Source organism: Parasteatoda tepidariorum, chromosome 1 (genome assembly GCF_982258835.1).
Source record: "Parasteatoda tepidariorum strain Cologne lab strain chromosome 1, Ptep-v5.0, whole genome shotgun sequence".
Classification (NCBI taxonomy): domain Eukaryota; kingdom Metazoa; phylum Arthropoda; class Arachnida; order Araneae; family Theridiidae; genus Parasteatoda; species Parasteatoda tepidariorum.
In genome coordinates, this window is record NC_141755.1 from 132,153,969 (window position 1) to 132,169,708 (window position 15,740).

A 15,740-nucleotide genomic window follows, 5' to 3' on the forward strand; every position below is an offset into this window, starting at 1 on the left:
ATGACTGTTTTCTAAACTTCTAAGCTAATATGTCCTTTTCCTGGCATTCAAGATTAAGTGATTTTCTAATTTTTTTTTTCTCAAGCAAATCTCAATAAACTACACTGCTGCCTGTAAGATATTAATAAGTGTAACTAAAGAAGTATACAAAAAAATTTTAGATTATTTTGAAGACTTTAAATTTGAAGAAATTTTTGGTCCGAATTGTCATGTTTAGAAAGAATCACTCATATCTTAAGTATATCTTGGATAAATTACTGAAGAATCTCTTGTGTTCAGATTTTAAAGAGGAAATATCATCCTATTATGATATTCAGCAGTAATGTTTTCTGTAGCATTAAGCTCAAAATTTTTTGTTTTAGGGGCTGAAGAAATAGTTTCTGGTTCAACAGACTATGTAAAAGAGAAGAACACTAGAAAAATAATTTTATTAAAAATAAACCTTACATTTATGCACAGTAAAAGATTTAAATCTTTCAGAAATTTATTTAATTAACCATTCCCATTTGTTTACAAGAAAAATAACAATTTCAATATACTATACATGGGTACTTTCAGAAACACAATTTTTTGTGGGAAAATAAAAGAATATAGGAACACAAGTCCCATCCTTTTTTTTTAAAATGATAATCACACATAAAAAAAAATGTGTTTTTGGACATAGAACACAGAAATATACTTAAAATTTGAAAGCAAGCAAAGAGTTTAGTCTCTAGCACAGCATGTTTTCAAGAAAAATTTAACAAGATAGAAATAATTTCTATCAAACCAGGGATTTTAAGTTTTTTGCTTTTTTAAACAATTTATTGAAGTGATTGAGGTATATATTTCTTTTTAACATAGTTTTATTTTGAAAACAAAAAATAAACACAGTTTAGTGAATAAAAAACTGACTTTAATTTTTTAGAATAACAAAAAATGCTGATGCTATTTGTATTGATACTGTTATTTCTGCTGGATTAAAATATATTTAATAACTTTTTTTTTGTTGAAAATCTTTATCAGCATCAATTATTTTTTTCTGATGCTTATTTTTACCTTTTTTTCAATTTGCATATTTTATACTATATTTTAGTTTTAAATATTTTCATTATCCAAAACTAATTAGAACAACCATGATAATACAATAGCATACAGTGACAAATGAAACTATTTCTGGAAAAGACTGGCAACTTATAAAAACAATGGAATAGCTTTTTTTTTTTGAAGGAAAAAAATCTAGAAATAATTTTGAATGAGTGAGCTCAGAGTTGATAATGATTTAATGACATTGAAAAACTTGTATTTTTTACTGTTAATGTGGCAGATATGTCCTGTTGTTCCAGGGTCAAGCATTAAAAAAAGAAATTTAAAAAGGAATTACACAATATTTCTGATCAACAATAATTAAAGGTATTGTTTGGACTTGTAAATCTAATATTTTTCATGATCATAAAGTTCAATAACATAGCATTAAATCGTAAAAAATATCCAACAAAGGAAAGGATAATACTTAATGCTATGTAGACTAAAGCAAAAACAATGTGAATAAACCACAAACAAAAGTACAACAAATAGCATACTATTGTTTCAGTTCTATAAACAAAAACATCCCTCAGTGTCTAAAGGTCAAAAGAAGGTAGCAAACATGAGTACAGTGGTTTAACCAATAGAGACAGAGAAACACGTCTGAACAAGAAAATAACAATGGGAATATAAGAAACAGGTGTCAGGAAATTTAGCGGGAACCCCAGGGTGAAAACAGTTTAAGTTAAAATGGACTTTAAAATATTGGAAAACGATGGATACTTGAAAGTTCATAAATTGAATTATTAGAATTTTTGAAAGAAAAAAAAAGTAATGGCTCAAAAAAATCAAGTTGGGAACATGAAGAGCAGTGTTGAATGAACTGTCCCTATTGTTTAGACCACTTTAGATGTGTTTGTCTCTTACTTCTCTACTTTTATTTGACGTTTAAACTCTGAGGTAGGTACTTGTTTATAGAAGTGAAACTATAGTATGCCCATTTATGTACTTTCATATGTGCTTTATACAAGTTTTTTGTTTCAGCCATAAAAAATATTTTTCTCATAAAATAATTTATGGACATTTGTTTTAACTTAAAATGTTTTTGAATAGAGTATTTAGTTAAAAACTGAAAAGTTCATAACTTTGTTTAAGACTATAAAATTAAAATATAAGGAAAAACTCTAAATAAAAGAGCTATGATTGAAGTTATTCTGTTTTGTGCTTTTCTTTGAACTCCTTTGAGCATGCATAAAATGGATTGGTAGCAGCTACGACCGCTACTTTACTCGATAAAGGAATGCAAAAAGATTTTTAAATCATTCCACATGATCATCAAGAATAAATGCGCCACATAACTGGAAAAAAATTTCTAAAATGAAATGTTTATACTTTGAAAACATAATAATTGAAAATATGTGGTATTACACCACATTAAAAAAGTAAAGCTAATAAGTTTTACTACAAATTTTAATCTTTTAAAATCATTCCAAAACTGAAGAAATTGCACTTAGGTTTAAGAATTTTTCCACTTAACTACAAAGTAAAAAGTGTATATTCTATTACAAAAAATGATTCTGACAAAGAACAATCAATATGTAAAAATGGTAAAATAAGTTTCTTACGCAGAATAAATAATTCAGAAGATCCTAATTTACCAAAAAAGTACTGTCATTAATAGGGCTCACACCAGTAATGAAAATTTAGTGGTCCAATAAAACCACCTAGGTGTTCATTTAGCGGTCCAAAAACATAATATTTTAAACTTACTTTGGGGAAAAATTGAATTTTACAATTGCATAATTAATGTTATGGTATACATCAAAATTAGTAGTTGCCATCTATTACACCCTAAAACTAATTAAATTAGGTCCATCATACCATAATGATTAGTATTTATTAAAATTCAATGGAAAAAATAAAGATAGAAAAATATTAGTCAACAGATTCAACATATAGATTAAAATGCATAGAGCAACTAAATAAATGAATGGGGAAAAAAACAGAAAATGTAAGAAAAAGCTAAATATTATATTGAAAATTAATTATTTAAAAATTTCAAAATTCCAAATAAAGCAAATTCTAAAAGAGCAAATAACAATGTTTTATTAATGAATAATTATACTGTCAGTTAATGAATGCAAAGCACAGTACAGCCTGTAAATAGAAATAGCAACATTTAAATTAAAAATTTTTTGAACCAGACACTTTCAATTATTCCGTTTGAAAAACTTTAAAATTAAAATCTAACATAAGCATAGAACAATGAGATTAGTACAACAATTATTTTTAAATGCATGGCATTTGATGCAAAAAAATTATTTTTTATTACCATTTTGTAATTTCAAAACACATTTCAAGACAATTTTGCAACCTACTCGCTGATTTCAGCGATATTGGTTGCCATACTGGCATTAATCCTAGTCATGGATATTATTTAAAATTTTGTTCCATACACTAGACAACATAAAGGCATTTATTTAATAGAACTATAGAAAATAAATCATACCTGTGTAATGAGCTCTTATATTTTTAAATTAGCTTTTAATACACATTCTCAAGTGCTAATATTTATAGCTGCTCAAGGTTAAAATTAAATAGGCCTCTTTGTAATTGGACTGTACACTGTCTACTTTTATAACTATATTTTTATAATTTTGATAGAATGTAAATAAACTAAATAATACAAAAACATTTTAATCCACAAGCCTCTTTAGTATTGTATACAATGTATTTTGATAATATTTATCATAATAATATCAAAACAAAATTCATCTTGTGTTTTTCATATAATACAAGAGTAAAATATTGTGGCTTTTTGTTATACAAATCATATACACTTATTCTAACCTGATTTATACACTACGGAATTATATTAGATTCAGAAATATTTAGCAAATACCTCAAGTTTTTTTATTAAATCTTTGGTAACAAGTTTTTGAAAATTTTACAGGAGCAACTATAGTCAGTGAGGAAAAAAATATGCACATACTACTAGCTGCTCGTAATTTATTAGCTTTTATTTAAAAAAATACTTACTACAAATTCATGTGAGACTGCAAATTATTTATTTTGATTTTAGCTGCATCATACAAATATGAAGGGAAAAAAAATCACAAAAATATATATATTCTGCTTTCATTTTGATGTTGAAACCAGATGCAAAAGAATTTTGATATTTAAATTTCAATTTTATTTCATGCCCTACGAAACTCAGCTGTCTGACCTAGAGAAAGGTCAGATGATGGCACTTTAGAGTATATGTACATTCTAAAACATTTAATAGGTGCAATTTACATTTTAACTAAAGAGTATATCTAAGAGTTGAATAAATATACAGGACATCCTCAAAAGCTTTTTCATTGGGAAGAAAAAAAATTATTCAAACAGTGTCAAATAAGTCAATGTTTGAAGTATGAACTAAATTCAACCTAGATGTTTTAAAGGATTCAGTTCTCTGAGCAATAAAGGGAAAGTCAGAAACCTCATCATAAAGTCACAAGATTAAATTTTTGAAAGAAAAAAAACATGAATAATAATTAGTCACTAATAAATATTAAACTAACAATTTTCGTTGTGATGAAACCACTATTCTCAAAATTAGTAATTTTAATTATAGGTTATTTTTAGTGACCAAAAATTTCATTTATAAAATGCCCAGATGGATACTCATATTATTGGAGGGATTTCTAGAAAGAAAAAATTCTCCTGGGAAGCCTACAGTAAACAAGGTAAACTAAATTTAGCCTTTACTTTACATAAAATGGATAACAAGGACTACTGTCAAAAAGTTCTACAGGACAAACTTAATAAGTTTTTGAAGAATAGGAAATCTAAACTTGTTTTGCAACATGACAACACATCCATACACTTTAGTGCAAGCACTAGCAGCTAGCTCTACCTAAAAACATAATTAAATTATGGATCGATCAGCTTACTCCCTTGGCTTGAATCCAATTGTGAAATTTCAGATTAGTTGGATAAAAAAGAATTAAGTGAACTGTTATCAATACAACAAGAATTAAATAAAACTAACAATACTTTGCTTGAAATTAAATAAATTTAGAAACTTTAAAAGGACTTTCTAACAATTTGCTAAATAGATAAATCAATCGATAAAATGGTTAATCATGTGACCATTAAATGTTTTAGGTGAAAATAACAAAATTAAAACTCTTGTTCATGTTGCAATAATTTTTCAATTCAAAACTTATTTAATTTACATTTTAATAGTTTTTATGAAGCACATAAAGAATTAAATTTAACAGAAATTGTAGGGCATGCATAATTTTGTAGCACACAAAATGAAAAAATATATACAAACAAAGTAAATATATATCAAGAAATTTTTCTTAAACAGTTACATTACAATAGTTGAGTGTTCAATTTCATATAAGATTTTATTGATACTGTAGCCGAAATTTCAACACAAAGTTTCTAAAAAACGATATTGCATTTTTATGTGAAAGGTCAAACAAATAACAAAGAAATGCTCAAATAAAGCATAAACATATGTAATGATTTTAAACAAATGAAAACAAAATTCACAAACACCACAAAAGCTAACTACATAAGATATAGGAAGAAATTAAAAAATAATTTAGCAAATATGCTAATATAATTTAAGAGACATAATTTATAACAATATGATCGAATACAATCCTATGAATAAACCATATTGAAAGGTTTAAACTCATTTTAAGCGATAAATATAAAATTAAAAAAAAAAAAAAACAATTTTCAAAAATTTTAATTTTACTGCTCTTATTGGAGTTTTTAGCAAATCAAAGTATGTTATGTATTAAAAGCTATGATTTAAAAAAATTAGTTATTTTATAAAAAAAAAAAAAGCATAAATTTTTCTTAACAGCATTCATTAATTTTCGACCTGGACCAATAGGTAAGCCCATGTTCTTCAAATATTCATCTGATAAAAAGAACTAAAATATAGATAAAGAACTTAAAAAATTGGTTGAAGCTAAATACACCACCTATGAATAACATGAATTATTTTTTATATTAAAGAGGAAAACTTTTCAGTCAACCCTCACCAGTGTTGATAAACTAATTTCGTCCTCATTAAAAGTATCTAAATATTCTGCCAAATTCAAAGTTCTTAAAAGATGTTCAATATCTACAAAGCTTTCTAACTCTTGCTGGTTACTTTCAAAGCTTTCAAGAACTTCAGGTTTTGCCCCTTCTTTGCTGCAATCATTAAAGTTTTGGTTTGGAAGAATATCAAAAAGAATCAAAGAACCTAAAAATATTAATATTGAATGAATATTTATAAATACGAGTACATATTATATATATGCATACATTTTGATACTTTATTATCAAGTACATTTAATTAACAATGGAAAGTCCCATGTTCGGAATCATCAAGATTTCGACACATCAGGAAAATAAGTTTTTCCGGATATAGGTCTTTAAGTAAGATAAACAAATTTTTAAAAAAAACAGCAGGGCTCGAAAAAACTCAGAAATTTTACCCGTCCCCGAGGACGACTTGTCTAACAATGTACCCGTCCTCCTTTGAAACTAACCCGTCGCTTCTAAATAAATAAAAATATAATTTTCTCTTATTTATTACAAACATTTACATAAATTGCACAATGAATTAGTAGTTACTAGGATTACAAATACTGGGATTACATTATACAGTAATAAAAGAAATACTAGGTTACTAATAGTAAAACCTGGTATTTCTATTATGAAATAATTTATTTCTTTGATGAAATAATTTAAATAACAAAGGTTAATTTATCTGTCAATTATCATGTCAATTTATCCGATGGTACTGCGTTTTTTAAATAAATCAAATACATTTGCCAGTTTCACAATCAAGCCACAGGTTTACAGAGGTTTCTGCACAGAAATCTGAAAGAGGTTTTCCATTTAGGTAGATGTTCATAAATGCGCTTAACGCTTCTTGTTTAAGACCAGTAAGTAATGTGTATTTTTGTAAGTTCATTGCTGAAAAGCCCCTTTCATTTCAACCGCTGCAGTACTCCCAGACAGAGAAAACATCAATTCCACCATGTGCAGTATGCTGCTGTATTTCGAGATTGGAGGGTCATTTTAGAAGTGAGGCGCTAGACTCTTGTAAGATAACAAAAATTGAAAATGTATCACGAACATAAACGGGGAAATGGCCGTCTGCGCGGACGCTGGATTCGAGAAATTTGTTGTCCGCGGGGAGTTCTTGACCTTCGAGGACGGGCGGTTTTTCGAGCCCTGAAAAACAGGCATAATGTAATATTTGAAGTTTGTTGAAAATGGACTTCTTGAATAAACTCCAAAATTAAACTTAATAACATTTGTTAAAAATTTGGAAAACAAAACAAATAGTCTTAAACCAGACAACCTTTTGGGAGTAACTCCTTTTAGGAAGGAGGTTACTCCCAAAAGCAATACGAAGGCAGCGCCATCTCTGAATTAACACAAATAATAGACAAATTGATAAATTCTGATATTACATCTTTTCTCCAAGTTATAGGTTTTAAATAAAATTCGAACACAAAACTAACACTGAAGATTAGAATTTAGCAAAATAAGACACATATTTTTCACAATAATAACGATGTAAATATATAAAACACTTAACCGCATAAAAAACACTATGAATTATCCTAAACACATTAGCTGGAATAATTTTAAGTCAAAATTTAACAAATGCTTCAAAATTGAATCCCTTGATCTAAACTATTAAAATTTTCCAAACAAAATTAAGAAATATTAAAGAATTAAAATTCACCAAAATTATTAGAATTGACCGTTAATCATTTATCGATAATTTATCATTTACCCTTATTTAAATGATAAACAACCGAAAACCTTTAAAAAAAATTTTAAAAATTAAGATATAAAAAATGAACTAATAATGTAGTTTTGAATAAAATTAAAGCAGAAAATGATCGCAAATGCATTATTTCTTTTATAATAATTTTTGTAATATCCCAGTTATAAATAAATCTAATGATTAAACAGTTAAAAATTGTTAAAATAAATGTTAAATATATAAAACTTAGTATGAGATAAGCTAGACAGAAATGAAAAGAAAACCCTATATTGTTTGAAGAAAGTGAAAAAAAAAGAGCAAGAAACTTTAAAATTTGTATCAGAAAAAGATTTAACAGAAAAATCGTTATTAAATGTACTTAAATTTCTAGAAATTGATAGAGCTAGCCATTTGTGCCCAGGGTAAAAAGAAACAATAACAAGAAGAAAAGAGATAAAACAAAAACGTTATTTGGATGACAGTATGTTTAACTTGCATAAAATGGTCACAAAAGAGTATCCTCAACTTTCATGTGGAGTCTGAATTTTCAGTTCAATATTCTTTACATTTTAATTTATTAATATTCAGTAAGAGTTACTTAAGAAATTGTACACCTAGGTTAAAAATGGATGTTTCCTTTCATAGCAGCATGATTAATTAGAAGTAGCTCTATCTCTAATAATGAAATATTTTATTATTTACTTATTAATGTGAAACTCATATCAGTTGTGCCCAATAATTAATGAATTAGTCTTCATTGACATTTTATATTTTATAACATAAAATGTCTCCTCCGTTGACTATTACATCTCCTCCGTGGACAAGGCAGAATTTAAAATATTTTAAATCTTGTAAAAAATAAAATAGAAAACTTGACCATTATTATAAGGACATATAACAAAAATAAATAAAGGCATTTATGTAATTTTTATCACTTTTTTAATAATTTTAATTTAAGAATTTTTTTTAGTCTATACCTTTTCAGTGAGAATGACCCATAACTTATAGCAACTAATATTGAAATACAAATTTTACAGTATCTAATCTGCTGTATTGTACTTTACAGATATGACTTAAAATTCTATTAAAGTTAAGCTAGTTGATAAATATGCATTTTACGGTGCTGACACCTTATTCATAACAATGCTGATAGTACTTTTCTTATTTTTGTGATAAGAAATAGACTAGAAGAATTTAAAGCTAAGTAAAATTAATAATAGGATAATTTTAAACTTTTAACAAGCAATAATTGATCAATATGTAACTATACCAATTAAAAAGTGTTTACATAATAGGATGTTAAAAATATAAAAGGTAATGTAAGGTAGTTAAAGGTAAGTAGTAAATGAAACATTTAGGTAGCAAAACTGAAAACCAGCACCATAGTTACATTTAGCAGGTCTATTATGTTACAAAAATAAATTAATAAATGACCCACATGTTAAAAATTCCTATTGTAGAAACATGAAACATTCTTTATCAATTAATAAATTTAAACTTTGATTTCAGTAGTTATTATAAATTTTAAGCCAATAATTTCCTTTCTTGTGTGTTTTAAGTTATTTCTTAATTATGTAAATACTTTGCAATGTAAATGCCTTTAACTACCTACTGTAAATTCTAGCGAGTGGTTTTTTCTAAGCATTCTCCTCAAGAAGGAAAAAAACGTAGTAAATTTGAAAAATGACTTCAAAAAAAGAGCAAAAAATATTTCACATTTTTTTTAAAATAACTTCACAGAGAAATGACTCAAAATTATGTTATTTTATGCTGAATAACAAAAAAAGTAACATTACTCCTCTGTGTCCATACATAAGAGTATAGTCATCTAATATATTTCATTCTATTAAAATGAAAATAGTTCAAAAAATTTCGAAATCACACTAATAATGTCAGTATAGTAGTTTACTTGCCTTCAGTTACTATCTATGGTGTCTCACAATATTAAAAAAAATTATTAGTAAGTTATTTTAAAAACTGAATTAATAAAAATAAAATGTTAATCCTTAAAGTGCATTTTTTCTTATATTGATCATAAATGCTACAATGTAAAGTAGAAAGGTAGAGATAATATATGATTACACCATTTTATTTTCTACGAATAAACATGCATTTTCATCCATGCACCTTGTAAAGAATTTTATTAAAAATGGAGGCTAAGGGATGAACATTTAGCATTACTTTCTGAAATTTGAACAATGCAGTTCAAATTTCTTTTAAAATAACCTTTGAAATCACAATTGCAGTTTAATGCAACCTATTGCTATTTTTGCTATAATATTTTTAAGCTTTTTGAAATTTTAAATTATTATCCTCCAATTTTCAAAGAAATTTGCTTAACACTGTATAAAGATAAACTAAACTATATTATGATAAACTAAATTTATTTATGTTTTTAAAGTTAAAAATTTCCGGTCTTATGAACATTTTAGGGAAAAACAATTATGGTCCCTTAAATTTAAGTTGTAATTTTCTATAATCAGTTAAGCTGTAAGTTAAAAAATTAAGTTTCTATATTCAGGGTTGTCTGTCTCCTAACAACTCTGATGACAAATTTCTTTGATGTCTCGAAGATTTTCAACTAATTCTTTGACTGATACAAAAATTATTCTTCTTTTATAAATAATATACCATACAAATTTATAAGGAAATCATTCACGATAATTTATATATTTGTTCAAAATATTTAATTTTTACATAATTAAAACTAAAGAAATAAATCTGTTTGTTATTTAAGTTATTGAAAAAGACATTAAAAATACTTACTCTGATCTCTAACACAAGTATTTGGTTGAGTCGGCTGTCGTACAAGTTCTTGAACAACTTCAATTACAGCTTTGTTTTGAGCTGCAACCATGTCTGCATCATCACCAGGATAATGTTTACAGTAAGTAGTGAGCATCGTTTGTAAATTATTTCTAAACAAATAAAAATGTGGGAAAAAATTAATGAAGTAAAATCATTTCGTTTCTTTTTAAATTGTTTGTAAATAATTAAGGAAAAAAAAAAGGATTTTCATGAGAACTAATAAAAAAGCATATAACATGCAGTATTTTTGACATATTGGTTAACTTTTTCAACCTATCAAGTACAATGAAAAATAGGAAATATTGATGTGTCATGATATCCATTGAGTAAGCTAGTTGTCATTTTCTTTTAGCGAATGCAAAGTCTTACATTTTGAAAAGCTTCGGATTGATATTTTACACATTAAATAGATTTATTTTTAACCTAAGAAAGTAAAAGTATTATATTAAAAAAATATTCACAATTTCTTCTGTTTTCAAGTTTATTTAACTCAAGGCAATGCATACATATAAAAAGGAGAAATATTTGGTTTTTCTTGAAATCATTGTTTCAGAATGAAAAATCTGAAAAACTAGTTTGAAAGTATAACTAAAAAACATATAAGCTTGATTTATGAATACGCTGCACAGAAGTCAAAGTAAAAATAACATTATGATAATTCATGCTCAAATTAAAAAGTAATGTAACAATGGTATAAACTATACTAATAAAAAACTACAGTGGTAAATATATACAAAAACAATATTGATTGGAGAATCAGGATAAATCTAAACATCATAGTATTAATAAGGAAACTAATACATCAGATATTACTTGATTAAGTAAATAACTTTGAAATATACATTATAAAATTATTTTATACTCATAAATAAAACTTATATTTTTATGTCTCAAAAAAATTAATTTGTCTATTTTACTTAGCAAGATCAACAGCACCACTTGAAATTTCACCAGTAAAATCCATCATTGCAAAAAGTAATGCTTTGAGAAAACAATGCATGCGGACATAAACCCATTTCTTATGACATTTTTCAAACAAGGTCTTTAATGCTATGCATCTGTAAAATACAATAAAGAAATATTAAGAAAATGACATTATATTTCCCCTAAAACAAATATTCATATTTAAGTCCCAAACAGCATTAATAAAGGTTAAATTTGTATTTATTAATTTATTGATGAAAAAAAGCTAAAGAAAGAATTATGAAAAAAAAAAAAAAAAACACAGATCATAATATCAGGGATAATTTTCAAAATTGTTAAAAAAAAAAAAATTAAGCCAGGGGTCTGTCCAGACATTTTGTGAAAGGTCCATTTTTGTAAAATAGTGAAAAAATTACTCATAATTTGTGAGTATGAAATAAACATTAAGTCATATTCTTTCAACCAGGGTTGAAACAGGGTTATGAACTTGTGCAAATAGGGTCCGGTTATTGCAAAAAACTTTTTCAAGGAGTTTTTAAATTGCAAAGACATACAAGATTATGCTCAACAAATTATAATTAAAAAAATTAAATTTTAAAAAATAAACAGCAATTGCAGCTACTAAATTAGCGATGCAACATATAAATATTTGGTTTTTTGCCTATACTGCTGAACACAGAATATTCATTTCGGACGAATAAAGGAAGAAGCGTCTGCCGAAGACAAAATTTAGTTAATTTACATCTGTCTTTCTTCCCCCCTTCTCCTGGGAAGGGTTTATTCGATTAACAAAACAATTATGAAGACAAACAAATTTGTGAAGGGTTCCATTAAAAGATAAATTATTTTGTGAAGGGTCCGTTTTTAAATTAAAATATTTTGTGAAGGGTCCATTGTTATGAAAAGATATTTTGTGAAGGGTCCGTTAACGGACCCCAATTTCTTCTAAACAGACCCCTGGAAGCTGTTCCATAATGAAAAACTTATCAACAATACTTTATGTATGATTATTCTTCTTAAAAATGTATTTGAAAGAAACAGAGTCCCATTTCAACCAGAAGGAAATTAATCTTTAAAAAAAAAAAACAGAATTTAGACGAAATGGAGTGGTGGGAAAATGGAAAGTGTCGTAAGTTTTAAAAAAATAGTATTCTTAGCTTACACCTCAAATACTTTTATTCTAAACATTTAAAAATATTGTCTTTTTATTCTCTAATTTTTTTCAAATGAATTTCCTTTTGATGATAGAAGGCATTGAAATCAAACATAATCTCTCTGATCTCAACACTTCCAAAGAGTTTTTGAGAACAAAAATTCAAAATTAGTAAAAATGTTATTCGTTTTTTTTATTTATTATCATTATTATTATTATTTTTTTTTGAACACTCATGCCTTACAGAAAATCATCCCATTCTATTGGCGATCGAAATGGGCTACAGGTGGCGTAGAGCAGAACTCTCTACCTATGGCAACACTTCGCATGCTTTCACCATTACCGTGTGGAGAGTCATAGAAGAAGGAAAGAAGTTAGATTCCGTCTTGATTTTCAATTAGATTAAAATCTTTTAAGTTAGGAAACTATATGGAACTGAAAACTATATTAAACATAGTTCTGAAAGAGTCATGGAAATTCATAAAACTATTTTGAACAATTAAATACGAAAAATATTAAGAAAATACATTCCTATACAAATGAAAAGAGGAGGAGAGGGAAATGAGCCAAAGGCATGGAAACGGCATAGAAAAAAAAATATAACAATTTATTAACCCACCCAATTGATGATGTATGATAATTTTTGTTTATGAAATACATTTAAATTAAAAATATTAGTTTGAAACTAAGAAAAAGTTTTTTTTCTTTTTCAATTATTGTTAACTTCTTTAATTTATTAGATTGCAGCTAATAAATGTTTATGGATTTTCCTTAACAACCTTTTTTTATTCATATTTTTTTTAAATCTCTTTACATGTTGTTGTTCCTCAAAGATGTATAATCTTCATCAAACATGTTAGCAAAAGCAACTAAAAAAAGTGTTGCAAATTAATATTTAACCCAGGAAAATAGATAAAACACCATTCATATTCGACCAATTACAGCGGAGATAAGTAGAGTGAATAAACAGCAAAACAGGTCTAGTTGGAGGTTGAAACCAGAAGGTTGTTCCAATAATCCTCTTTAACCACTTTGCTTCCTTCTCCAACCAAAAAAACCTCCTGAATTTTTGAAGAGGGTTTAAAAAATTGGTGGTTTTTAGGAAACATTATGCATACTGTATAAAATAATAATAATAAAAATATGCCAGAAAATTTAAATTTGCTTTTGTATGATTTCAGCAATAAATTTAGCCGTTTTATCTTTTTTTTTTTTTTAAAGTAGCACAAAAAATCATTCAGTAAATATATATACATATATAAGTTCAAAATGTAGAGAAAACAAGGGTGAGTATAAAATGTTACACAAAGAGTAAGATGCAAAGTAAAGAAAAAAGTTAAGTATGGTAAAGGTAAAGTAGGGTAGGAAAAAAATGCTAAACAATTTTAGCCACGGATTGGCCCGAAGTGGATTTGCACATATAAAAAATTAACAAAGAAATTTTTTAGTAAATAATTATGGCCACGGATTCGGGCAAATCCATGGCTAAAATTATGTGGAAAACAGGCAATTCATGTTTCGTTCTCTTGTCTATTTTATATATTTTTTTCTTAAATAAATATTTATTTTCTAAAATTATTTATTGTCAACTTCCTTAAATTATCCAGTATAATATTACCTTGCACATCTCCATTTTTGGGTCCAGCCTTGGTAACTAACAAATCAAACGCACTTCAGTGATGCAGCAAAAACGCACTTTAATACAAAACTCCCCTAGTTACGCTTTTAGCTCAATTTACGCTTTTGTTTTCATTTTTTGCAATCTGGCAATCTCGTTACGAAAACAATTTAAATCATTCTTGAAAAATTTCCCGTTTATGTAAGTTCATTTGAATTTGCTATTCGCTTTACAGTTTTCATTTCATGTTTTATTGTTTTTTCTTTATATTTTATTTTCTGTTTTTATGTGATATTTTTACTTATTGTGTTCGATTTTACTTGTTGTAATTTTTTTGTAAAATTTTTGGAGTGCATCTCACACTATTGTATTGATATATTTTGCTTTGGCTATATTGATGCAATATTAGAAAGCACTCTTTTTTGCGAATATAATCGCGTGAGCTGATGAAAAGCTATCTTTTATTTTCTGGATTTTTTAAAAAATTTTGTTCTCTCTCCCCTCCCGGTTTATTGTTATTTTTAATTTTATTATTATTTTTCTTTTTTTCCATTGTTCTGTAATTTTTCCCTTGTTTTCTCTACATTTTGAACTTATTTCATGAGTTCTATTTACTTGCAGCTTATGCGCTATAAATTAAACTTATTGTTTTTCTTAACATTCTTCATATTTTTTTGTTTTTATTTATTATGCTATATATATATACTTTTTCTTTCACTGTTTTTTAAAACTATTTTCTCTTTTTACTTTACAGCTTCTTTTAAAAAAAAATAATCTAGTAAATAAATTTTAAAAAAATAGCCAAATTTACTTGAACCGGTGAAATGAAAAAGTACCAAAAAATATAATAATAATAACAATAATAATAAAATAAAAATAAATAAAAGCACATAAGTAATAAGACAAGATAATAAGTAAGAATGAGGTTATTCTATGAGCAGAACTATTGATGGTCTAAATGTTATGGGAGAAAAATTAATTTAAAATAAGAGCAGCATTCAAATTGACACAATACTTACATCATTGGTCGCTGCTGAACAGCTTGTCCAGGAGTAGGGACTGTTAACTTATGAATATCCAAAGTTCGTTGAGCATACTTGATCAATCTAATAGGTTTCTTTAGGTTGGTACTGCTTACTTGGATTAGTGTTTGAATCTGAAACAATTTAAATAAAGGAACAAAATTAAATGTATAATTTGACAGGGAACACCTATTAAAAAAATAGTGATGGTTAGTCAAATATTCAGGCAAAAATAGTATTTAATTTGTAAAGAAATAGCATGAAACACAAAAAATAATGCAGTTTTTTTTTTTTTTAAATTTTTATAATGATAAAAGAAGAAATAACTCAAATTTTATGAGGATAGCATGATAGAAGAAATACGAACAACATTCACTTTTTCTTTAAGAAGAATGTAATCTTAGAAACTCTTTTATAATTTTGAAAACT

The 15,740-nt window shown here is 26.4% G+C and overlaps 1 protein-coding gene across 1 annotated transcript; it reads right to left on the reverse strand.

The window, feature by feature from the left end:
* Nucleotides 1-409: 409 nt before the first annotated feature.
* Nucleotides 410-15,683, reverse strand: LOC147816981 (uncharacterized). The gene is made up of 5 exons (XM_087157638.1): nucleotides 15,675-15,683; nucleotides 15,309-15,445; nucleotides 11,512-11,652; nucleotides 10,553-10,704; nucleotides 410-6,262 (listed from the first exon to the last, which is right to left on the reverse strand). The coding sequence occupies exons 1-5, from the start codon at nucleotides 15,681-15,683 to the stop codon at nucleotides 6,042-6,044; spliced, it is 660 nt and encodes a 219-aa protein (XP_087013764.1). The 3' UTR covers nucleotides 410-6,041.
* Between the last annotated feature and the right edge of the window lie 57 nt (nucleotides 15,684-15,740).